Here is a 26,238-nt window from a genome sequence, read left to right as displayed (position 1 = left end):
TATGGAAAGACAGCCTGACCTGTAGCTAAGCTGAAAAACTCTTTAATGGCATTTTAATCAGTACATTAATTCTTTAACATATTTCATACACTTTACCTGTTCTACTGAGAGTCCACAGTCAGCAGATAACAGATATGTGACGTTGTTACTGGGCACAACATGCTCATGATGCTAGTATTTACAAGTGTTCAAAGTTTGCTCAAAAAAACCTCTAATTTAACTATGAATATTAGTATTCACAGTCAAACTTAGTAGTTTTAAAAAATCATGAATGAACCATTAATGGCTATTAAAATGAAACAATAAAAATAAATAATACTTAAAAAATTATTTAATATTTATATTAAAAACGGATAAAAAGATGCAAGGCAGAGCTGGAGGTGAGGAGCCGAAGATTTGTTCCTTGTTCTGACACATCTGAATTAAATGAATGGCTTGTTACAAAGCCTTTGCCAAACTTCATGGCATGCTGAAGAGGTAACCCAACCATCTGATTCAGCTGTGTTGGAGTAGGGATGCATCTAAAAGCTGCTGGACAGTAGCTCTCAAGGACTGGAGTTGGACACCCCTGATGTAAAGCTTTCATTAGGAGTGACCAGGATGGACAAGATTAGAAGTAGAGGGACAGCTCAGGTTGAGCGGTTTGGAGGCAAGACTGAGATGGTTTGGACATGTGCAGAGGACGGATAGTGGATATTGAACAAAGGATGTTGAAGTTGGAGCTGCCTGGCAAATGGAAGATAGAGTGTGTTCATGATGTAATGAAGGAGGAGATGCAGAGTGTTGGTGTGGCAGGAGAGTGTTAGTGATAGTGTGAAATGGGGGCAGATGATCTCCTGTGGGGGACCCCTAAAGGAAGTAGCTGAAAGAAGAAAAAGAAGTGACTTAAACAGAACGTTTTAGGGTTAACTTGTCGAAGGCCTATTTGCTGGCATATCAGACTGTAAAAGTCATGAGCCAAAGACCAAAGCCTCCTTTATCCTCTCTAATAACTGACTCCAATACTTACAATAATTTACAAAAGAATTTAATGTTCTCTTCCTAATGACTTAAAATAAGAGACTGAGTACATAAACTCATGAGTGAGGTGTTTAATGAGGGCTGTTTTCCAACGCACCATCTGATATCTCCTTGTTGGTGTTGTTCCTGGATCATCAAAGCTAATGTTTGTCCAGGTTTAACACTGCAACTATCCTAACTATAGCCCCGTAACCCTAACCCTAACCAAGATCACATGTTAGCCCTCAACCCAAACCCCTCCTTTTCTTGGATGTTTTCCTGAGTGGACATGGGCAACGTTTTTTTTTTCACATCGCAAAACTATGACACCATAACATTGTGATTGGTGACTTGTGATACTGAACCTAGGTCAAAATAAATTATGATGATTCAGAAACAGCACTAACACAGGGATATCAGATACACCTTTACACAACTGGAAATCTCTTTGTAACTACAGTCGTTGCCCCAGCAGGCCATCGGAAAGAACTGGAAAGCTTTAAGAGACTTGACAAATGCCTAAACAGAATATTAAACTGGGGAATACAGAGTAGGACAGTGGGAGCTGTGGTAAAACACTTGCAAAAGCAGCAGAAAAAACATCTCCAAGCAAGTAAAAAGTAAAATCCTAGGGTTCCAATAAATTTCCACTGGCCATTGGTGTCACTTCACTGCAGGTCAATATGGCTTCCTCATCAGCAAAGCAAGCAGCTTTGCATGTAAATAAGTCAGAAAAGCTCTTAGTCACCATGTCTAACAGATGAAAACTTCATTGTTTTTATAGAGATCAGGTCATAGAGTTCAGACCACATCAGCAGCAAAACACACAGAGTACAACGTAATAAGAAGAAGACCTCTCTCTGACACCTGACTCACACTTTTCATGGATCTGGTTCGACTATTGAGGTTGTGACAAACTGCTGCGTTAGTGCCACTAAGTTCAATAAAAGAGTAGCTTCTTTTGCAGTTTTTAAACCTAAAGTAAGCTTGTTTTTAAGGTTAGTGATGAAACAATAAGTTATATGAATTTGACATAAAGCAAGTGACAGCGACACCACCGCAAATACTACCTTCAGTTATGGCTGCTTCTATGCTTCGTCCTGTAGCTGTCAAAAGAAAGGTTCCTTTCAGGAGGAAGAAAGCTTTTTGATTGAGCTTTGGATTTTTTGTGTGTGTCTTTAATTGAAACCTTATGTGTGGCATGTGGAATTCTGGGATGTTGGCAAACTCCCAGGAATCCACAGAATGTGATTTTTTTCCTGCCTCCCTCCCTCCCTCTCTCACTCTCTCTCTCTGTTTCTCTTCTCTCCCTCTTTTTTTCCCCTATTTGCAGGGGTGTCTTACATCAGCCCAGTGAGTCCTGGTGAAGGCAACTGACGGACAGAGCAACAGAGAGCAAGGTTTGGAGTGTTACATCCAGCCGCCTGCGTCTCACTGGAATAATCTAAAACCATCAGTGAACAAATGGTTTGAAATGAAAATAAAACCCTCTTAGAAGTAAGTCACTCATTTCTTTTACTTTAAAAAAACAACTTTTTATTCTCTATGTTAGGACTGTTAAGACTGATCAGCTTTCTTGGCTCTCTCCTTGAATTATTTCCTCTTGGGAGGCCCGTTTGCACACGCGATCCAGACTTCTGTGTACTTTTGTGACTGAAGCAGCTTCTGTTTGCATGGCAGACGAGAAGAGTGGACAGCAGAACAGAGCGATGCGGTGCCGCATTCAGACTCCTGTCTGCTCTGCAGTGGATGCAGCTGTTTTCAACAGAAGCTATTACTTACCGTTTGGCTTTGCTGCGGTTGACTTCAAATGTGATTGAGGCCAATTCCTTCTTTTTACTCCTAAAAATCGTTTTATTTCTAATGGAAATTAAAATTGAAGGAAAGAATATAACGCAAACTTCTCTTTGCAGGCTAAGATCTTCAGATGTGGAGTATTTTTTATTCTCTATTTGTTTACTGTAACTTTAAAACAACACACATGTCTACTGTTGACTGGCTTAAATATAATTCTGGAGTTTGTTGCGGTATTGACTTCATCATACAAACCCCTCTCTTCTGTGCAGAATGACTGTGCGTATTATTTTTACGGGCATAGCTAATGAAAAAATGATGTGACCTCTTTTCTACTGCCGTACATCAAGCTCACACATATTTTGTGTGTTTTTTTGTGGCCTGGAAGTTTTGGAAAACTAAAACAACTGACTCATTTCATGCTGCTTAGATCCTCTCTGTGGTCACCTGGTGAAATGTTGAAATTTGAAGTTGCAGCTTTCTAAAAAAAACGCCTTTGTGTCACTGAGGTGATGTGCGTACTTCGGTGTAGGTGTTACGTAGGTGGTATGTAGGTATCATCCTGCGGTATGTGGGTAATAGATGTTCACACAGAGGTCGCTTTTGTGCTTTGCCGAAGAGCGCAGGATATGGACTATGAGCTCAGAGCTTTGACATTTGAACCACGGTGCCCAGCTGAGGTGAACAGTCATGAGAGGTGGCTCTGATCAATGGAATAATTGTTAGAGGAAGGTCACGCTGACACTCAGGTATGCGTATGTAGTCTGGGTCTAATATGGGGATGGATTTCTTTTCTGGACAAGCACTTTCATTCCAGTAATGCAAAAACCTGATGCTGACCCCAGTGGCTTCATAATATCTGAAGTGATTTGACAAAAAAATGCCCTATTTTAATAAAGCTGATTGCTGAGACACTGTTGATGGCACAAGACTGTGACTTCTGTGCAGGACTGTAATTGCTTATGCTATCTCTGCTATTAGATCAGACACTTTCTCTGCGAGGACCAAATAAGTAATAGAGTAGGAACAGACAAAAGAAAGCAATAAGTCAGATTTCACAACATCACCGCAAATTAAGTCCAGGAATGTACTGATTACAACAAACTGTGGATTTATTGCAGTGTAAGAATATATGGGTGTGGCTTTTTCCTTTAAGCTCTCTTTGTTGTGTCCCTACTTGGCGTGTTATTGTGTTAATAGGAAACCATCTTTATCATAATAATTGAGCTCTTTGCCAAAGCAGAATTAAAAGAAGTTATTTCCTATTACATTGAAATATATGAAACACTTGTGGTTGATGCAAGAGGGGAGTGGACCCATATATTTTACTTGCTCAGACTGTTGGTTTAAGCACATGCCATCACTCTGTTCTCCATATATGTCAGTATCTGATGAGCAGCTGTGTGCAGATGCATATAGGCGCACACCCAGATAGAGAGAATAAAAGAAGCAACAGGAGGAATTATGCATTTCTCCTGCACGCCCTTTCAATTAGCAACCCTTCTGTCTCGAGCTTTGACGCTGACTGACATCCTCACATACAGACCCAAATCACACACCACAGCAAAGGTTGTAATTTCAACCCTACTTTCAAAACACTGCACTAGAGGCACCCGGTGCTTACTTAGCTTAGCAGTAACCCGACACTGACCTTGTTTGATTGGAAGTGTTTTCAAATCAATGCCTCTGGCAGGAGAAAACCAGCTGTGCGCTCGTTAGCTGAGGTGCATGCTGTAATTTGGCATAAATAGATCCATTTCAGGGAACGTCGTGGCTAAAATACTGCGCTGTTGACTTTGTAATCCCACATGTGCTTGAACTTCGACCCTGCCCAAACCACCACCCAGATCATCACCTTTCTTTTGAGGGGCATTACGCAACGTGTAAGCCAGAGAAGTCTACCTTTGTCCTTCTTATTTCTGAGTATGTCTAATTGGTGTTTCTCTGAAAACTATATGTTGATTTGTCTTCAGTCATGGAAAACATATATTTAATTTCCGCTGTAGAATAATTATTAAGCTCGCTGTTTTCGTCCAGAGAGAGCTTATTCTCGATGTGTATCATGAAAGCTAGGTAATTATAAAGGAGCCAAGCTAGAGGTGCTCATTAACACAAAGCAGTCAGAAATCCTCCTCTCTCTGTTTGCACGTGTCCTCAGCTGTCCTCCTTCTCCTGTTTACATGTGGAAGTCTTTTCTTGTTTGTTTGTTTGTCTGATGCTCATCATCCATCTCTTCACCTCAGTTCTCTCATGCCTTCCCTAATTACAGAGTGTCAGGGACACTCTGAGGCAATATCTCAAGATGAGAAAAACCTCATGACTCGCTGCAGCCTGCTGCTGCTGGGTACAAATGACAGTCTTGGCTTTGAATGAGTTGTCACTGCTGAGTTGTCACTGCATGGACAACGATGGCCTTTTTTTCTGGAACCACTGCTATCTGCTCTGCTGTATCGACTTGTTTTTATTTGATCCTGTTACAAAAATACAAAAGAATTTATTGAAATCATTCTGTTTTAATTAGTGACCCTTTGGACAAGAATGCGCTTTAAGTTTGAAAGTGGGTGGCAGTGAATGTATTTTTTATATATTATTCACTTCAGTTGCAGTCACTGATATTTGTGAGTCATTGTGCTGTTTAAATTTAAGACAGCCCCAACTGCCACAGTCAAATGGCTTCAATGCACAAGTGCTCTTGAGCTGGGCGCCGTGTGGCGGATAGAGCTCTGCTTTAACGGGGGAGATGGAAATTGGCGTGAGATGCTGTTTTTCCAATCTGACAGTGTAGCTGTAAAGTTCAGGGCCTGCATATTCAATCAAACTGGATCTCCACTCATAGATTTTGGGCTACTCTCCTTACATAACAAACACAGCCTGTAGCTGCACAATATTCACAATGAACAGTTTGTGCCTTTGTCGAAATATTTTGGTGGATTTTGCAGGTAAAACTCTGTGCCCGGTCAGCCTGAGGGTGCTAAAAATGACGCTTCAGTCTCTCCTGCAGGTTCTCACATTCTTTCTCCATTTTTACAGCCTTTTTTTTTACAAGCACTTGTACACTGGCTTGAACAGTTCATGTCCTCAGGCAAGTTTCAGTCCCCAGTGGCACCATCGCTGGCGTACTCCAACAGGTGTGCTCCTGGCTGAATGCGTTGTACACAGTTATGCTGTAAAAGAAAAACCCCTTTATTACAGTGTATTGGTGGGACAACCGCCTTACACAGCCTTTAAGCCATCATGTCAGCAAGCAGTATGAAGACAGAATCCAGACAGTTTTTCTGTGTAGATTTTCAATCATCTGAATAACGGTAATGGACCGAAAAGAGATCTGGTTGCCTTATGCTTTGAACCACTTACTCCAGCTCTGTGGAGTTTCACTACTGGCCTTTTTTTAAATAGAGAAATTTCTGCGAAGCATAAAACAAAGTGAAATATGACAGTATGTCACAAAGCTGCGTGTGATATGGTGTTTCTTCTACAGCGCTTTGTGACTGCTGTTCCAGGATAAAAATAAATAAATAAATAAAGCAGCTTTGTGACTCAATAATAAAGAAAAAACCAAAAAGACGCCTCGACACAAGATGTGACACATAATATTTCCCCTGCACAGCTTTTTAAAGGAAATAAACAACACAAAGGCAACAAAAAACAGACTGTTTATGTGAAAAGATCCGGCAGAGGTTGTCTCCAACCAGTGAAGCAGTGAAGGACCTTTGCTTTTCAGCTTTGGGTTTCACGTTACTGTAAAACTATTGCTTAGGAAGCGGAATCTTGTATTCATCCACAGTATCGCAGAGCAGCATTTAAAGTCTGCCGTGTCACATTTGCATACGTGGTGTAAGATATCCCACATTTAAGCATGTAACTAAGGACTTCTCCCCACATGTCACAACATTTTATGTGGACAATAGAGGATTGTTTTCCGTGGCGTTTTTCCTTTCCAGTCACAATAATTTAATTGTGTGTGTGTGTGTGTGTGTGTGTGTGTGTGTGGGCCTTCTTCCATGCATGTCCCTGCTCCTCATTCTAAGATTTTACGGCTGTGTGTTTACATGGCTCCACCTGGGTCTGGTTGTGAAATACAGTTCGGATTCCATACTTTTCCATAAAAATAAAATATCTGTGATGCTATATTACAGCCTTAAGGGAGAAACAAGAGGATATAATAGAAAGCACATGTGAATGGTTATGGTGCATAGCATACGGGTGCACTGAATAGCAATCAGACCTGTGCACATAAACACACTCACACTAGTACATGTGCTCTATGCAGGGCGTGGCTCTCGGTGCAAAAGTGCTTCTTATTATCTTATTACCAATTTGGTACTCATGCTCATAATTTTTCTTCCACGTGTCCTGGCATTAACACAGAAAACAAAAATGAGGGGAAAAATAATAGATAAGAAAAATAATGGTTGACTTTTAAGCATTTTCTTATTTTCTGCCTTATGTATTTACTCATATTAAATCTGACCAAAGTTAATAATAGATAATGAGATCAGCATGTGTGTAAGTAATCCTTATGAGCCCAAATCTTGGGCTTCAGACTTCAGTCTACTCTTGATACCAGTTGATACCATTTGAACAATAAAAGTGCTTTAAAGACAGGCTCCATTACATTCCAGGTCTCCAACAAAACCCAGTTTAAAAATACAAGCTAGCTAATAGATGTGTTTTATTGTTTTAATCATAAGATCAAAATGATTTAGTGGCCATTAAAATGTGTTCAGATTTGGCAAACTGATAACGATTCATCTCATAAATCAAGACATGCCACTTTGCCGTATGTTAGTGGGCTTAGTATTAGCATTAGCTCCATCCTTCCTGTGCTTCTTAAATCAAGAGCCTTTATGCAGTCAGTCGGGACAGGGGGCGATATCTAGGAAGCAGAGTAAAATATGAGCAAATGGAAAAGCAAGAATTGAGCAGTGACATTATAATGTGTTTACCCTGGAAATTAACCTGTCATGCAGTTATTTTTATTTTCTAAAAGCACTGTAGTTAAATTTCATATTTTAATCAACGTGAAGTCATACAGTTTGACAGAAATTATGGCCTGTGTTTTAGCGTTGTGATTATAAAACAGAGGATATAATTTTCTAAGTGCCTCCCTAGCCTCAGGCCTTTGTGCTTTCCTTCGCCCCCTCCTCTTCTGTCTGGCCACTGATATTGGCAGGACAGTTTTTGGTGCCTGGATGGTGAAATTCTCAGTCTTTCTCAACCGTGCCAGCCTCGCCTGGCTGCTTCCTGTCATGCGAGGGATCCTGTAAAACCTCAGATGTTGATGCTGCTGTGTGTTTGTGTTTGTATGTGAGAGAGGCAGGGAGTAGAGCCAGGTAAACCTGTGTGTTGACTTTACAGTTTTTCCCAGGCTGCAGGCCCTGGTGCACCAGTGTTACTCTGTGTGCTTTGCCCGTTACTCCCGAGCAAATTAAATTATTTACACAAACATATAAAGCCTGGGAAAACAAAATAAAATCCCTGTGCATTTTTTTTTCTTTGGCAATGTGAGTGCTCTGCAGGAGGACTTTGCAATCAGTGCATGAGCGCCTGTGAGACTACTAAACCGGTGTGCCTTAATATTTAGGTTGAATAGTTATTCTTCTGAATTGTCCAGACTCATCAGTTTACCTCAAAGGTATTTAAGACGTCCTTCAGGTTAAAAAATGTGTGTGCTGTGCGTGTGTTTATTTCTGCGGCCTTGTGGGTTTCTGAGTGGAATATCTGTCCTTCACCACTTCCTGAACTAGCCAAGAGAGACCTGATATCGACCCCAGAAACAGAAATTTGAGCAAACAGTTATTCCATTCAGGAACATTCTGCTCCAGCTAGATAATAAACTTTGCTTGCTGCTGATCACCACTTGGTTTATAACAACCTGTTTTCAATCAAAGGCCAGAGCCCTATCACAGAGGCTGAAAGTCATTATTTCTAAAATACATAATGTCTGTTCTAACATGCAATAACTCTGAATAGCTTTGGCCGTAGATGTTGTCCTGAGTGGGGTCTAGCCTCTAGCATGTAAGATTTTGTGTAAAATGTAAAGTAACCCAAAAACTCCCAGTGCGCGCAGGAACATTTAAAGCATGTTTTCTATCATATTTGAGTCTTGGTAAGACAGTATGTATAAATAGCTGTTATGCTGGACTGTATTGTAAGTCAAGAGGAAAATAACAATTCATTATTGGTGCTAAAGTATTGCATTTGAATCTGTTTTGAGGACATCCAGCTCTTTTGTGGATTCATTTGGTGTTGGAATAATCGGGAAAAAAATGGTTCCGGGCTGGAAAAAGTTCACCAAAACACCCCCTCAAGTTGGAACAACAACTTTTCCAAGTTCTGCACATGATTTGCCGAGTTCTTGACGTCATAAAAGCACACACGTGGAGTATGAAAGGAAATGTTTTGTTGGCTATAGCAGCTTTTGGTCAATCGTGGAAATTCACATATTGCAGACCACTTTGGTGGTGCTGTATTAGATTGTAACATTACTTGCCATCCATCTACACTGTCTGAGACTAGCTAGAAAGCTTATTATCAATGAATACATAAACAATTCAAGTAAAACAGTATTTTATTTATTATATGCAAGAAACAGTTCCTCATTGTAGCATCCATGTTATTTCCATTTTCTGACTTAAAGCACTTGAACACAACATCAGAAGAATGACCTTCTGACTCTGGAAATTCATCCTTGTGAACGCACAGTTCAGTAGGAATTTACTGCAAGTATCTACTTAGCTTAGCATAGGATAAACACTCAAGACTGGGGAGTTAAATAGCCTTTTTCTGGCCTGCTAGCACCCAATTTTCACACTTATAAAGACATCTATACAAATAAAAAAGCAGAACAAGTTAGATTAGATTAAGCTAATATAACCAGTGGCTGACAGCAGCTTTTTGTAAAGAGACACATAGGAGAAAAGTATTTATCGTCTAATCTAAGTCTGAACATGTAAGCCTGGGTGTCAGCCGACCTGAGGGTGAGGCCCCTCACGGTCACGATTTCCTGCACGGGGAATATGTATGTAAATGTAACTCTTGATGATGTGGAATTATAACAAGTTTCTTCATAAACAATCAGAGTTTTAAAACGACACTAATAATGACAGATGAGTTTAACCTCAGCTGAAAATCGGGTTCTTGCCTAATATTGTGACTGAAGATAGAGCACTCCATTATGATATTTAGCATATTATGTTTGCAGTCCTAGGGGAGGCACACAGATGTATTTAAAAGAAGAAATTTCCATGCTTTCTGTTTTTTATATGCTAAATAGTTATGTCTGTGGCAGCATATGAAACCAGAAAAAAGGCCATCCTCAGGGACTCTTCATCCCACTGATGGCTAAACATATTTCACTCAGGGAAAAAGGAAACTTTTGGAGTAGGAATACAGTAAATGAGGCCAATTTTCCTTTTGAGCTATTGCCTCGGCATTTATAACTTATAGTCTGGAGATACAGCTCGGTAAGGTGGAACTGATGTGAAACTCACCACCACTCTGTTATGTATCTTGTCACTCTTGACAATTATAAACTGGTGAAGTCATATATTTGACTTTTTTCCCTAACTTTTGTGGCCTCTTTGGACTATATTTTTACTATAGATTTGTATGCTTTTACAGAATAACTTGTAACAGGAAAGTTTCCCCGGACACATGCCTGCTACTCTAAAGCCTTTTGTTTTGATTGCTTTATACACTTTCTGCTCAGGTTTATTTTTTGTTCTTTTTCTGAAAGCTTTTGGAAGTGTCCATAGTTTATTTTCAGAAATGTGAACCTTGAGTGGGCCTTGCACCGGTATAGACTTTCCTGAAGGTTAGCTGTCTTAAAAGATAGGCGATCAGAGGTGTAGACTCTCTCATGTCCATGAATTTAAAACGTGAGGTGGCACACAGATACTTTGATATGCCTAAGTCAGCAATTTAACATGTTCAAAGTGAGAAAGTTATAAGGCAAGAAGGATCAGAAATACAGTACCAGACTACCAACTGTATATCAAAGATGTATGTTCCTTCCCAAAGTGTGAAAGTGTCTTAAACTTACCTTTTTGTGGCCATGTTGAGAAAATACACTGGATTATAGATCTAAGAAAAATGGCCCTAGACCTTCTTAAAAACATTTTTAACAAGTTTAACACTTCATAATAATAATTTCCTAAGAAAACAGCCCCTAATAGGGTAAAAGGTATATCCAAAAGCACACCTTTGTTTGTGGAGTCCACCTTGTGTTTGGCAAGGTGCATTATCCCTCAGTTTCCCAGTCAGACCCGCCTCTCAGTCGTCAGTGTGGTTACAACACCAAAATTGCAGCAAATTGGCAAAAATGATCACCCTAACAGTTCATAACAGGATTTCATTAAGTAAAAGGTGATGTAACGGTGGCTACATCCATCTTTTACATATAACCGATCCCAAAGCGAGGCCTCTGGACATCACTTTAAGAACTACACCATGACAACAACCGTAAAACACGCTCGTTATAATTCATCTTGCGTTCCTCCTTCCTCAGAGCTCCATTTATGTGTTGACATGTCCTCTATGGAATCATAGCCCTTTTTCATCCAACACCTCTTTTGTGCTTCCATCCTCACCTCGTTTCTCCCCTCCCGTGGCTCTCAGTCTCGCTGTTTACACTGGATTGCATGTTGTGAAAAATGCAGGCCAAATTTGGACCCGGTTTACCTGGGCGCCATCGTCACAGTAGAGAGCAGACTTTACCTCAGACCAGTGATATCCAAACCAAACTCTGCCTGCTAGTGTTGAAGGATTGTTTAATTAGCAGGAAAATGGCAGACATATCGTACCTGGAAGGGGACACTATTTCCATTTTCACCTCAGAGAATTTAAATCCCGTGTGTGCTCCAGCAGGCTGAATAACAAAGGGCCTGGAGGTTGTTCTGCATATGTACAGGTGGGGGTGTCTGTGTATACCCAACTCTCCTAACTTTTTCCTGTGGTGTCTCTCAGGAGCTATCAGAATAAATTCACCTCTGAAGGGTTTGTGCAGCTGGTCTCCAGTTTCCCCATCTTTTACTTCACCATTGCTACTTGTGTAATGTATTTCATCATGAAATGAGACAGCTAATTTTCTCTTTATGGAAAATGTTAAATATACATAATATGATGAATAATAGTACACTTTAAAATTACTCACCAATTATAGTTTAATCATATTACATGGTTTAGTAATAGTTTAATGAGATACTTTCTGTTTTTTCTTTATTTTTTTCACATGAAAGTCTGAAATTTTTCTTTGGAAGTGCAAAGGAAAAATCCCTGGAAAGGATACCTTTTGAAACGGAGATAGGATATGAATAAGTTTTTCCTGCCGTGTTCCTGTAAGAGGAGAGCGGAGAGACTTTCCAGAAATGTGGACCTGTGCTGGGTTCTCAGCACTGTGGACTGATCTGATGTTACTATAACTGGGAATAAAAGCTGTTTTATTAATACAGGTATGGAAAACACAGCTGGAAGTTGTGTAGCTGTATTCCGGGGAAGCAAACAACTCTTAAAAAACGGGTTTAATTTTTATAGATTCGACTTTATAGTTACATTTTTTTTGCCTTCTAGATTTGAATTTGTCACAACATACGTAGTTTATCCAGGCTGCTGCTGAGCCGAGTCTTTAAACTCAGATTCCCGGTGTTCTAACCACAATTTGAGTTTTCACAGTAGACTTTATTACCATATTAAGCACTTTCCAAACCTCTGCAATTAAATCTTAAAGTAAATTATGTCGAGATCTGTGGTTGTTCAACACTTTCTAACTTTCTGAAGGTCCGTGAATCGGGAATTAGGATCCGTCTGCTGTAAAAACAGAGTGGGGTTTTTATAACTGACTAAACAGTTATATGATTATTTGTGTTTCATTTTTGTTGTATCACATTTGCAGAGTTAAGATCTAAGGAGTTTTAGGGGAAGTTCAGTTGTATCAAGTGAGTGATAAGGAAACTTATTGCCCAAATTCTCCAGAGCAGCAGAGTCCAAATGTATTCATTTTCAAATTCAAACTGTTACTGATTAAACTTTGGATATTTATATGAGGAAACCTTAAAAAATGATGTTTAAAGCTGAGAAAAAGTTAAAAACTTTAATAAATAATAGGCCATACATTTTCTTCTGCTTATCCATTCAGGGTTGTGGTGGGACTGGAGTCTATCCTTGGTACGTCAGGTACTCCTAGGTACACAAATGACTTGCACAGGTACACCCTGTGTCAGTCATTAGTCTTCTGAAAGGTTAACACAGAGATCTAGACAATCATGCATGCTCACATTCACACACAGGGCCAATTTAGAATCATCAGTTTACCTAACATGGATGTTTTTGAAGAAAACCCATGCAGACATGGAGCGAACATGCAAAATCCACACAGAAAGGCATGGATTCAGTCCCAGGCCTTTCTTGCTGTGGGTGCGGTCCACCACACTACAGTGCTGGCCCGAGATATTACAAGACCGATGGTCTAAATGTTCACAACTATTCCAGCATCTTAAAGGGCCTCTCATCCCCATACAACAAACAAATGAAAGCTAGACATTTTACTTTTGGCAAGAGAATAAAATGCCATTATTATCTAAAACATGTTTTTCTTGGTGTTGTTGCCATTTCAGACTCACTTTTTGTGTTTGTCAAATGTACCCCGCCTTTATTTGTGTAAAACCTGCAGGTTTTTCAAGTTTGTCTTTATTCACAGGAGTCATCTGTGATTACAGCGTGCTTTGCTCCATTACTGAAAGTATATCTGATCATTAGTTTTAGAGATAGTGCTTTGGAGGTGTTTCAGAGGCTGGCCTTTTGATCTGTTGATTACAACTCAGGGGACCACCAATTATCAACAGGACACATGGTCTGGGGATCCAGCCTCTCTGTGCTCAGTTTTGTCAGTCCACATATTTAAGTTTAGATCTAAAGCGCTCCAGACTGTCTGATAGTTGGTGAGCAGTAATGTGAAATGTATGTTTGCACGCAAACACACTGGTATGGTCCTTTGAGAGTCTCCAAATGTATAACCAAAGGTCAGTTCTCCTCCCGGACATACAATACAGGCAGTCTTTACATAAATGTTCTCCAGCACATGGTAAACACATTTTTGACTGCCAGATACACGCAAGCCATCAGGTGTTTGTGTTTCATTAGCTACGAAACGCCAAGAGGAATTAAGCTTAGTAAAAGCGTCTCAGTGGGAAATGGCTGTAACATGAAGCTGCAGGAAATAGCAGTAAGAAAAGCAATGAGATTATGTGTGAAGGCACAATGAAAGAAGCAAGTCAGGGTGTAATAAGTGTCAAAATGCACCGGGTGGACTCTCTGTTCTATGTGCTCAAGCAATCAGAGAATTCATAACTAATGTACAACTAATGCTAATTCCAGCATTTTGATAGGATTTCGTTCTTAAATATAAGGCGCGATTCTAAACTTCTTGTAAAAAACAGTGTAAGCTCAGGGCTACAAAGCTATATTACACCTCCTGACCCAGTATGAACCTTCCAGATCCCTCAGGTCATCTGGATCCGGTTTTTTATCAGTTCCCAGAGTCAGAACCAGACACGGAGAAGCTGCATTCAGCTTTTATGCTCCATATATCTGGAACAAACTCCCAGAAAGCCTCACATCAGCTGAAACACTCAGTTTATTTAAATCCAGGTTGAAGACTCACCTATTCTCAGCTGCATTTGAATAAAACACCAAATCCACACTTTAAGCTTAAATTTCAAAACTTACATTTTAACTACTGATTTTATCTACTGTTCTGATTTTATCTACTGTTTTTTTAATCAATTTTAAATCATGCTTTTTATTTGTTTTTGTTTTTCAGTGTCTCTGTAAAGCACTTTGAATGACCTTGTTGTTGAATTGTGCTATATAAATAAACTTGCCTTGCCTTACACCCATAAACTTTGGAAAATGTTGAGAGAATCAAGCTTGAAAGAATTTTTCATAACTCCTCATTTATCCTCAAAACTGAAAATACACTGTTTGATTTAGGTGACAGAGCTGAATGACGGATGAAAAACACAGGAGGAGTGCTCACTATCTTTGAATTTATCTTATCATTACCTGCACATTTAATGTCCAATCTGAGTGTGCTGGGCACTTCTTGTTCCTGTGTGCGTCTTAGTCAGGTAATGTTTAGAAACACATGCTGCAGTGCAGGCGTATCTATAGACGGACAGATCCTGTACCGCATATATGTTTGATTTGGACAAACTGAAGTATCAGCAAATCTTGAAACAGATGACAGCAGATTGAACATGAAATAAAACGAACAGAGGCCTGCACTGTGGTGAAACTCTGTTTCATTGACCAGGCTGCTGATCCTTTTGTTATTTCAGTGGGAGAATGTCAGGAATATGTTGCTTTTGGCCCGAGACGAAGACCAGGAAATGTTCGATACAGACACACACACACTCACTGTGATGTTTCTTTATGAAAATTCCCACAATGTTCTCTTAGTTTTGCTTTGCATCACGTGTGTTTTAGTTTAGATAGCCTTGCTTTATTGATTTCCTCTACTACCAAACAGCTGAACAGCGTGTAGAGTATTCTACGCTGTAAAATGTTAAAGCAAAACTAGACTTTAGGTGTTAAGTTCTGATTTCTTCAAGCAGACACACGGTGATCAGGTATGTGCAAATTTAGTGCGGAAACATAAGTGGAAGCTTTTGCTAATGCTGGCGAAGCTGTTCAGAGTTTTAATAGTCCCCTTTAAAAAGATCAAGTATGCTGGCATTTCATTGATCTCTTTCATCACCTTTTGCACTTTTACATTTGCACAGTCACAGCATTTGAATGTAATCTAAAAAGTGCTATAAATAAAGGCTGATTATGCATTGGATTTGGTGAGAAACTAGCTGAAACTAGGTGTTTCTCTCTGTTGTTGAATGGACTGGTCATTTGGAGGCGGCTGGTTGGCTGTGCGGCCTTCCAGCTGAGGTCATGTCTGTGACTCAGTGCCTCAACGTCTCTTTCCCCCTCGCTTCATAATTTGTCCCTTATTCGTTCCTCATTTCTTCCTATAATTAATGTGCATTATGTAAAATCATTAAAAAAAAAAAACAACTTTAACTGAGACTATTTTGTCTTCTTTGGCTGAAATTTAAACATCCCTACAGTTAGATTTTAATAGCTCTTTCACAGAGCGATAAAGCTCTAAATAAAGGGAAATTCCAGTTTTCGGTGGCAGTTATTGTGTCTTTTATTGAGTGAAATAAAAACATGTTTCCAATTAAACTGCCATTTTCCTCTTATATATCTAAACAAATGTTTTGTTCCCATGAATACAGAGGAGTTAGTACAAAATGTAATCTGGTCATCCTGCAGGCACCAAAGAGTTCACAGTTTTATCGCCGAGTTTATGAAACTGTCTTTCAGGCGTTTGCATAACCTGCTGTTTCCATCTTGTCTTTCAGGTTGGAAGTCTGTCTCTTTGCACGTGTTTGGGATGAAGCACCTGTGGGACATTCACTTCCTCCTGCTCATCCTTGTCTATTTGTTAGGAGGCGTCACGTCACAGGTCAACCCAGGTGTGTGCAAAATGAGATGACGTACTGTGTTGAGCTCCCATTTTTCTGTCCTTGGGTGTCTGAGGGTGTAATAAGGTCATATTCAAGAGTCTGTGAATACTATAAAACCACTTTTGTGAGTTTTGAGTAGGGATTTTTGGACTCAGTGCTGCAGTCCAACAGTCCAGACTGCAACCGATTCAGATTTTGGATAAGTGCTGCATTGTGGGAGCCATGTGGTCCTCTCTTTCTGGTTTGGCCTCTTTGATCCCAGCATGCACGCCTTTCTCCAGCTCTCTCTTCAATGTATGTGTGGTTTTTGTGATGTCAATGAAAAGGGACCAATAATTTTTTTACAAGGAAATGGGGTAGCAACATTTAATGGGCAAAGATTGAGTCAAAAAACAACCAAAGAGAGCTTTCTAGTTATTGTTGAAATTGTAGAAATGCAGCAGATATTTGCCAGTAAAAACCTCGAGCTGGCTACTGTTTATGATTTCAGTTTCAAAGCTTCTGTCATCAGGTTCAGTTTTCTTTATTGTTGAAAGAATAATGAATGACATATATGCCACAGTATTTCAGATCTAATAACAGTAATTAATAATGGTTTTGTCAGAAAAGTTCAAAACAGGGTTTACAGGTTATATCCCGACAGCTCTGCCAAGAAATGTTAAAAAAAAAAACAACAACAGTGGAAAAAAAAAGTGCCCCATCACTTCCACATCCTCCAGCCTTTCTACACCCCACTTCCACTTTCAAAATAAAACTTTCTTACATGATGTTCTGCAGCATTTTAAGACTGTAAACCCAATTTTATTTTGAGAAAGTATGAAAGTAAAAGCAAACATGAGGTCATGATGACAGGCCTGGGGGTTTTCTGCTCTCTCAAATGGACACTGCTGAAGCAAAACTACAAACATTACATTTTTCAAACCCACCAAACCAAAGTATTTTTTTTAAGAAACACAACTCTTCTTTTTCTTTTTTTTAACAACAGCTGTTTTCTACATGTTTCTTTCTCATTCTCACCACTGAACTGCACAGGCAAACACAAATACTTACACAACCACATCACAGGTAAACGCACATTTGAACCTGACTCACTCGGCACTCATTTATTCATCAATCCAAAGACAACAGAATAAATTCAGCCTGGTTGCAATTGAGATCAAAGGGTGTCAAGGAGTATAAGTAAAATAGTGCCTGCATGCTGTGGTTACTTTCAAGCATTTCCTTATACGTAGTTATTAATAGCTGCATTTCTGACCTATATAGCCATATGTGAAAGCCTTTTCAGGATTCAGTACCAAAACCTTCAAACATGTCTTATGAGACATCTTCTCAATTACACGTTGAGTGTTTGACTCTGTTAAAGCTTCTCCCTCTTGTCTGTCTTCTTTCCTTGTTTTTGTGAGTGAGTGAATGCATGTGTGCGTGTTTGTGCGCCTGCTTGCATGCATATACCCGCATGCACATGCATGCTGTGATCCAGCTATCCCACTGGAGTCTGTGGCTAATGCATACCAGACATTCTGACAGCAGGAAAGTCCATTGAAATAGGCTCTGTCTTTCTCCCCACCATTTCTGTGTTTGTGTGTGTGTCTGTGGGGTGTGCAATTCCCAGTATCTGACCACTTATAAGTCAAGGAAAAGACTGTTTGTGTATCTGATCGTTGTCAGCGTTCAACAAGTTCACCATTTAAGACATTTGATCTCGTTTATAAATCTGATCCAAACCATTGTTTAAAGCATTCACCTCCGCTGTCACTGTCCTCCGCTAAAAACTCAAATCTCAACCTGCTGTAATAAACGGAAGCAGGACATATCTACCTATAATTCTGTCTAATGCTTTACTTGTGCTGCATTGAGAAGTGAGTCGTTTTTTCACTGTGTGGAAATATTCACTGCTGAATTTAGTGGAGCTAAGATGCTGAGTGATGCCAACTTTCCCCTGTTTAAAATTCCCAAGCAATGGAGTTATACCATCCCTGTTTTTCCCATTTTAATCGTGAGTAGGCGAACTTTATTTCACTGTGGAGAGAGGAGGAGGGCGGGGAGGAAGTGTGGACACGAGCACAGGCCAGGGCAGAGCATCCAAATATTGGGCAGTACTATTATTGTGTGGGCTTCTTCTTTTGAGGATGTTTAAGTCTTGAATGAATGAATGCAGTTGAATTTGAGAGCTTATAAAAGTGAATTTCACTACAATAAGAATATAAATTATGTGAGGTGAAGAATTAACTAAATGCCAGTCTTTGCAAATTTGCTGCTGCAACCTTACTTAATGTCAAATATCAAGAAGCTTATAGTCAAATAACTTGGTTAATGGTTTATATTTACAGCCTGGATGCTAATGGTAAATGGCCTGTATTTGTATAGCGCTTTACTAGTCCCTAAGTACCCCAAAGCGCTTTACACATCCAGTCATCCACCCATTCACACACATATTGGTGATGGCAAGCTACATTGTAGCCACAGCCACCCTGGGGTGCACTGACAGAGGCTGCCGGACGCTGGCGCCACCTGGCCCTCTGACCACCACCAGTAGGCAACAACCGAGACTGTCCAAGCCAGGGCTCGAACCGGCAACCTTCCGATTTTCTTGAGCCACTTGAGCCGTATGCAGTCGTACAGTGACCTAGAATACAGTGGGGCAATTAATTTTCTTAATGAGCCAAATGAGAAACTGGGACTAACTGAACTGAGTTCAGTGTATTGGTGCAAACTTCCACTAAAGCCCCAGTTTCTAATGTGTTCCCTTAATTGCCCACCATTGACCCAGAAGCTGCTAAAATGGTATGCACAGCAAACCTTTCATATCACTTGCAATTTTTGATAGAAATATTGATTAATTCAGCTTTAAAACAACTGACTTAGGTGACTGACTTGAGCCATAACCATGTAAATTCCCACTTGTGGCCACAGTGGCTGCTATAAGTTTACATGGTCATGGTCTCGGAGATACAATAAAGCAGACAGCTTATTTATAGGCAATGAAACCAAAACATGACTGACACATAAGGGACAGGTATGTGAACATAAACGTTCATGACTGCGGTGTGTGTGTGTGCGTCTGTGCAGTCAGTGGTTGAACTGCAAAAGCTATAGAACAAGTCTGCCTTTCAGTGCAGGGTGCGGTAAAAATCAAGAGGTGAGCGAGAGGTTTGGTCCATTGCTTTTTCATCTCTCTCTCTCTTTATTCCTCCACCACACAAGGCAAGTATTTTTCCACCTTTTTTCACGGGTGATATTTTTAGATAGCGCAGCTCAATGTGAAGCCTGATGGGTTGTGGTGATGGTGGTGGTGGGTGTGCACATAAGGGGAGTGGGGTATGTGTCCATACATCCAAATGCACACACTGGACTGCCCCCACAACTCACCCCGGGGGTCACCTCTGAGTGGGTCGGGTAGATAAATAAACATAGCAAAAACCAACATTTGGAAGAGCGGTCACACATCCGGCAGGGCGTACTGAAACCCGCCTCTTTCTCGCTCTGACTCTCTCTGGGATGTGGTTAAAGGGTCTGATAATGGCTCCTGTTTCATTCGTTGCGTCTTGGGCAATTTCACCTCAAAATGGTCACTGAAAGTATTCTCTTAACTTTTGACTGTGTTTCATAGCAGAGACAGTTAAAGTAAATAACAAGAGCTGCTGTGCTTTGCTCACTCACTCTCCACCTCAGTGTCTGTTTACACTCTTCACCTCTGTGCGAACGAGGCTCTGCTGGCATTCAAAAGTGCGGGAGCGCCAACCACCTCAAACCCCTTAATCTAGCTGGACTGAGCTGCCACAAAAGGACAGATTTCAGCTACATGTCAGTCTGAAACCAGTGATTACTATTCATCGTTTGTTTTCAAACAGTGTAGTTCTTTGACTGGATTGGGATTCGTGTATTACACATCTCTGCAGTTCATCTTGAAGGAGGTTTGATTATTTTTTCCCCTTTACTCCAGCTGTCATTCGTGCAGTTCGAGCACCTGAAATTGTTTTGTAATCATGCATCTAAGGATACCACTAATTTACTTGGAACATGAGACGAGTAGGATGGTTTTGGTTGATGTGGTCTGTTTATTGCCACAGCGATCTGGTGCATGGAGAGAAATTGTAGGAGGGGAGGGATATAAACAGTAGGGGATAAATGATGCGGGATGGAGTGAGGAGGGCAGCAAAGGTTAGTGAGGACAAGATGAGAGGAGGTCAGAGGAGGTAAATGTAGACATCTGGAAGAGTTTTTGTTTGTGCTTCCTTCACCGTGTCACTGCCAAAACGAAGCTTTCATGCGTGTTTGTGGTTTCATCTACTCTTGCTCTTTTGTGTATCTGATGTGCGCGTGCACGGACTGCGTATCTGATCATCGCTCCAACTTCCAAAACGTAAGGCGTCTCCCCATCTCGACTATTAAGCAAATATTTGGAGGAGATTAGGATCAGAGGAAGAAAGAATAACAGGGAGACATAAAGAGCAAGAGGAGGACACAGGAGGCCTTGGACCTCAAGCTCTTGCTGGCATCTTCTCAAAGGGTTTTTTTGTGAAACAAGGGGCCAGGCGAACTTGATCAGACTCTCTTTAACTTCCACCTCCAACCTAGCTAAAGGCTGTGACCTGATGCTATCACATATGCAGAAATCAAATTTTTCAAAGACTCTTTCATACATGGTTCAAAACAGGTTGCATGGTGGTCATATCCTATTAGGTGGAATCAGTCTAGGAGCCAAACATAGTATCTCTCCCAACCTGTCAAGAGTGCCCCTTTTTTGGCCTCTGAAAACACCCATAAATCGCTTAATTCATTCAGAGGCGTATAAAAGTTAATAGATGCCATGTTGGCTGGATCACGCTCAGTTAGCCTGTAGCTCACTGAGTCTTAATGAGATGAAGATTTTGTAAATCATGCTGTTAACTTTAATCTCTTTTAACCACTCAGATGGTCAGAGGAGAGCAAGGAGGGACCACACAGGATGGGACACAGGGGAGAGAGGAAGAAAGGAGCTTGAGGGGGTGGAGGGCCATGTAGGAAACGATGGGCATAATGGTTTTATTGACCGCACAGTGGGGGCACCAGTCACTCTGACCATAGACACACACACACACACACACACACACACACATGCATAGAATAACTCAATCCTCATGTGCTTGATACCAGTTCTGTTTGCACTGGCAGAAACACCGAATGGATACAGCTTATTATTTCAATAAGGAACCACAATTTGAGGGCACAGAGTGTGCAGTCGTGTGTGTATGCGCATGCATATGTGTGCAGTCCTCCCACAGCACTACCCCACCCCTTCGTCCAGCACTATCCATCAAGTTTTTCAGGTTTCTTGACAGAAGCTGGGAATGAAATATTTCTGTCTGGTGAATGTTTGAGTACGAGTTTGAATTTTCATCACCGTCGAGCACTGCGGAGGGTCTGGGGAGAGTTAGGGGAGACGTTTGCTTAACAGTGTGATAACTGATTTAAGTACAGGAGGTGGACAGTCTCCTAGAAAATTCCTGCTTAAAAACAAACACTTAAGTAGAAGTGGTCCTCTTATCAAGTTAAAAAATACCGTGATGATATGTTGGTGCGACTGCAGGTTTAACAGAGGTGGAAAGAGTTAGAGTAGAAGATTGATACAATATTTACTGCTGTTTGTAAAGCCATGGCCAAGAGATATTTAGCTTTGAGTCTTCTTAAAGTGGACCTATTATAGTTTCTCTTATTTCGATCATATATATTGTTAGTAAGCTTGTGTACAAAAGCACATACTCTAGACTGAGTAAATTTAGCTCCTAATCAGTGGTTTTAAACGGATTTCTGCTCATTGAGAGTGGATGTCCTTAAAATGATTATTTCAGACACACAGCTCTGGCTGCCATAAACCTGCTTTTTTTCTAGCCTTCTGCTTGTGAGGGGTGGCCAATCAGTGGGTGAACTGACCGGCTATAGCAAAGACCATCATGAGGATTATTCTAGCTACAAGGAACCTCTATTAAATTCCAAGAATTCAAAAATAGCTGGGCTGAAAAACTCTTCATTTTTTAAACAAGAGGATATATTGAGGTTGAGCTAAATGTATTAGTGTTTTTAAAGCTAACTGTTTTTTTTTCAAAGGGCTGATAAAAATGGGTGACAAACAAAGAGAAAACAACCCAATAAAGAGTGTCTTACCAAGGTGGTGGGTGGCTCTACTGGAAGCTTGGAAAAACATTTTTCCATTTTTCTGTCATGACAGTGCTTTTGGTGGTGGAAAGCACTGTCACTGGTCCACAGTCTCCTGTGGGTGTTCAGTTTGGTTAGGGTCTGATTACTGGAAAGGCCAGAGAGTGTGATTTACATTGTGCACATATCAAACTGTTCAGTGACACCCTCGCACCCACTGGATGGGGACATCGTCATACTGAGAAAACCACTCACATCTGAGTTAGGATTAGCCAAGTAATATAGTTAAATATTACTCCACTATGAAAACATAATTGTCTGTGTCAGTGTTTTAGTATTTTCTTTCATTAATGCATCAATATGTAGGCAGCTTCTTTATATATGTATCATTATGCTTTATATCTGATGTTGTCATTCTTTAAAATGTCATTCTGCCAAGACACACATGTGGAATATGGATTAATTTCCAATTCATTTAATGCATTTAATGCTGATAGTCCATACCCAGTTATTCAGAAAGAGTAAATCCAGGGACTTCAAATATACAGAAAACCAAGCTCAGAGAATATACAGCTAAATATACAATGTGGCAGGCTGAGAAAATACATACATATATACAGAAGAGGTAATGAGGGAAGAGAAAACAGTTGGGGAACTAAACAAAGCTGAAAACAATCAAGACAATGGGCAGGTGTAGTAAAACTAGACAAAATACAGAAAGCTAAACACTGACCAAAATAAAATGGGAAATAAAGACTAAACGAGAAAAAAACTAACTTGACACAGGAGATGAGAAGGAAAACAGGAACACTGAAAGTAAAAGGGCAAACACATAGTGATAGAGGGACAGAGAAGGAGCATAGAGGTGGCATTAATTTAAAAATAAATGCCACCAAAATCATCAGTAACAAAGACTCAACAAATAAAGGAACGCAAACAGACATCAGTCTTAAACAGCAAAAGTAGGAAATGACCATAAAGAGCCCATACAAAGCATCAGAAAATAAACAAGGCTTCTAAGCACAAGAAAGCTAAGTGCAAACTAGACACACACACACACAAACCCAATCAAAAAGACAAACTAAAAAGCAAGACTCAAATGACAGGCTAAATATAAAGTAGGACCACCAGGAAGGTATAATAAATAAAACAGAAAGCTAAATTTAAACAAAAATGAAGAACAAAACCCAAACAAAATATGAATCATGCTCAAAACAAAAGAAAACATGAGCTCACAAAAACTCAAAACCGATGACAAAAGAAACTGTAGCTAAAGACACAGAGCAACTTGAGTGCTGTTAAAAATACACAATTTCAGAGTAGATAAACACAATTACAAAAAATGTTAGACTGCAAACATTTCCTGACTAAAGTAGCTGAGTATATGTACTAAGTTACTTTCTGCAAGCTGTGTAATACTAACCAATGTGGTTGCCATTTTTCCCTCATCAGAATTTTTAATAGGCTGAAAAAAAGGAAACCAGTGGAAAAATCATATTTTCCTGCTTGCGTTGTTACCAAAATGCTACTGTGTAACTCTGGCCTTTTCATAATTGCATAATCAAAAGTGGACTCACAGCAAGTTAAAAGAGAATTACTGCTTTCACAAGTGCTAGTAAAGAGAAAAAGCTTCTCATTGACAGCAGTACTTGTAATCAGCAACCCCCATCCCCCTGCCACATGCACCCCACTGGCTCGGTGGTATTTATGGCTGAGAAAACATCAGGCTGCTTTGTCTGTCTGCTTGCATATTTGTGATTTCAATTGATGGATGTTGTGGTGTTTCAGGTGTGTGCCGGTATCCTCTGGGGATGTCAGGAGGACAGATACAGGATGAGGACATTTCTGCTTCTAGTCAGTGGTCTGAATCCACAGCTGCAAGATACGGCAGGTAGGTATCTCTCTACAAACTCTTACATACGTGTTTCATGGCATGTGTACCCTGATAATGAGTGAGTGTGTGTGTATATGTGTGGGTGGTTTATCCTGCAAGGTGCCTGTGCCTGTTTATTTGCAGTTAACCACAGACTGGGGTATCAGTTCTAACCTACAGCCGCATGATTGTGTGTCTCTGTGTGTGTCTGCTCTAGAACGTGGGTGGCCCTCAGTAAGTATCAGGATAATGATGTAATATACTTTCCCTATCCATCCTGGCTGTAGTTTCAGTCTTGCCCAGCGCCGTCTTTCCTGTGCCAGGCCCCTGCCTGAAATTAACACTTTAACATGAATTTACGACGCAGCCTTTCACCAAAGTGTTTTCATAGCAGGCTGCAGGAACTGAAATCCAACACTGAACTCACTTTTACTTTCCTCTCACCTTTTTCTTCTCTGTCATGTCCTAACGTTTCTGCTCCGTTGCTCCCTTTCCTGCTGTAATTCTAATGTGCACATCTACTATTATTTGTCTTTCTCCCTCCATTTATTTCTTCAGGTTGGACTTTGAGGAGGGCGATGGCGCGTGGTGTCCGGAGATAACAGTGGAGCCAGACAACCTGAAGGAGTTCCTCCAGATTGACCTGCGCTCCCTCCACTTTATCACGCTCGTGGGCACCCAAGGTCGTCACGCAGGAGGCATGGGTAATGAGTTCGCCCAGATGTACAAGATCAAGTACAGTCGTGATGGCAGTCGCTGGATCTCGTGGAGAAACAGACAGGGCAAGCAGGTAAATGCACCATAGAGTTTGTCCTCTGCAGTAAATCAGGTGAAACTACATCTTTTTCTGGTTTGGCAGCCATATCTATTTGGACCTTTACAGCAAATAATAACACTGTACTGATTTTACCCTTTTAGTGCGTCTCATTACTTGGACCTATTATGACTGCGTTTAAAGAGATACAAGATAATATTAATTTTATGGCTTTGCTATCTATAAACTCTGTGACTCTCAGTCATTAGTGTCTGCCATAACAGTGCATTTGTTTGACCTCCAGGTGATCGAGGGAAACAGAAACGCCTACGACATTGTCCTCAAGGACCTCGAACCGCCCATAATTGCTCGCTATGTCCGCTTCATGCCAGTCACAGACCACTCCATGAATGTCTGCATGAGAGTGGAGCTCTATGGCTGTGAATGGCTGGGTAAGTGGTGGATCAGGTGGAAGGGAAAACCGTGCAGAGGGAAAAATGGGAAATATAATGAATAATGTGCAAAGAACTGTAAAGGCAATTCAACAGCTGAGCTGAAGCAACAAATCCTCCTCATCTTTGAGCCCATAAAGATAGAGAGGATCAGCTGAGGATCTGTTGCTTTTTAATGACAGGCAGGGCAGTGTCTGAAAAACACTGGTGCCCTTAATGAGTATACGGCAAGGAAAATATTAAACATCTACTTTATAGGCACTTTAGTCCCTTTACGTGGTAACTTTTTTTTTATTAATCAGTGAAAAAAGAGCCAACGTGTACTTTTTAAAGCACTTTTTCTCTGTCTCTGCTCCCTTAAATATTATGCAAAAATCAATGCCCAAAACCAGCTTTAAAACTGGCACAAATGCCATGATGTATTATTTTGAGACCCTGCATGCTTCTTATGCTCACATCCTTGTTTAAAATTCATGTGTATAGCTAATGAATCAATAAAAAGCTGGTTAATTAATGACATTACTCCTGCAAATGCACTTTCAGTTTTGATTAAATGCATTGAACTATAATACTGAATAAACCTTTGACGAATTTTGCCATATTTTTTACACAGTCCCATGAAAAAGGTGCCTTTGTTGAAACATTTCCAGATTTTAGTGCATGAAATAATACTGCATGGCTGAATAGGTTTTGAATATGAAGTAGTGAAATGTT

At 40.3% G+C, this 26,238-nt stretch overlaps 1 protein-coding gene across 3 annotated transcripts in view; it reads left to right on the top strand.

The window, feature by feature from the left end:
- Window positions 1-2,240: 2,240 nt before the first annotated feature.
- Window positions 2,241-26,238, top strand: part of ddr2a (discoidin domain receptor tyrosine kinase 2a) — a 32,075-nt gene continuing 8,077 nt past the window's right edge. The window contains exons 1-5 of one of the 3 annotated variants that reach the window (XM_084921742.1): window positions 2,241-2,496; window positions 16,206-16,319; window positions 24,234-24,336; window positions 24,877-25,108; window positions 25,377-25,524. In XM_084921742.1, the coding sequence (XP_084777868.1) occupies window positions 16,238-16,319; window positions 24,234-24,336; window positions 24,877-25,108; window positions 25,377-25,524 (565 nt within the window). In that variant the 5' untranslated portion in view covers window positions 2,241-2,496; window positions 16,206-16,237. The remainder of the gene's footprint in view (window positions 2,497-16,205; window positions 16,320-24,233; window positions 24,337-24,876; window positions 25,109-25,376; window positions 25,525-26,238) is intronic. The other 2 variants (XM_084921739.1, XM_084921741.1) reach the window with 2 other exon arrangements.

This window comes from Perissodus microlepis, chromosome 23 (genome assembly GCF_051167445.1).
Source record: "Perissodus microlepis isolate ML-2025 ecotype Zambia chromosome 23, ASM5116744v1, whole genome shotgun sequence".
Lineage (NCBI taxonomy): Eukaryota > Metazoa > Chordata > Actinopteri > Cichliformes > Cichlidae > Perissodus > Perissodus microlepis.
This window is presented reverse-complemented; position numbering and strand designations above follow the sequence as displayed.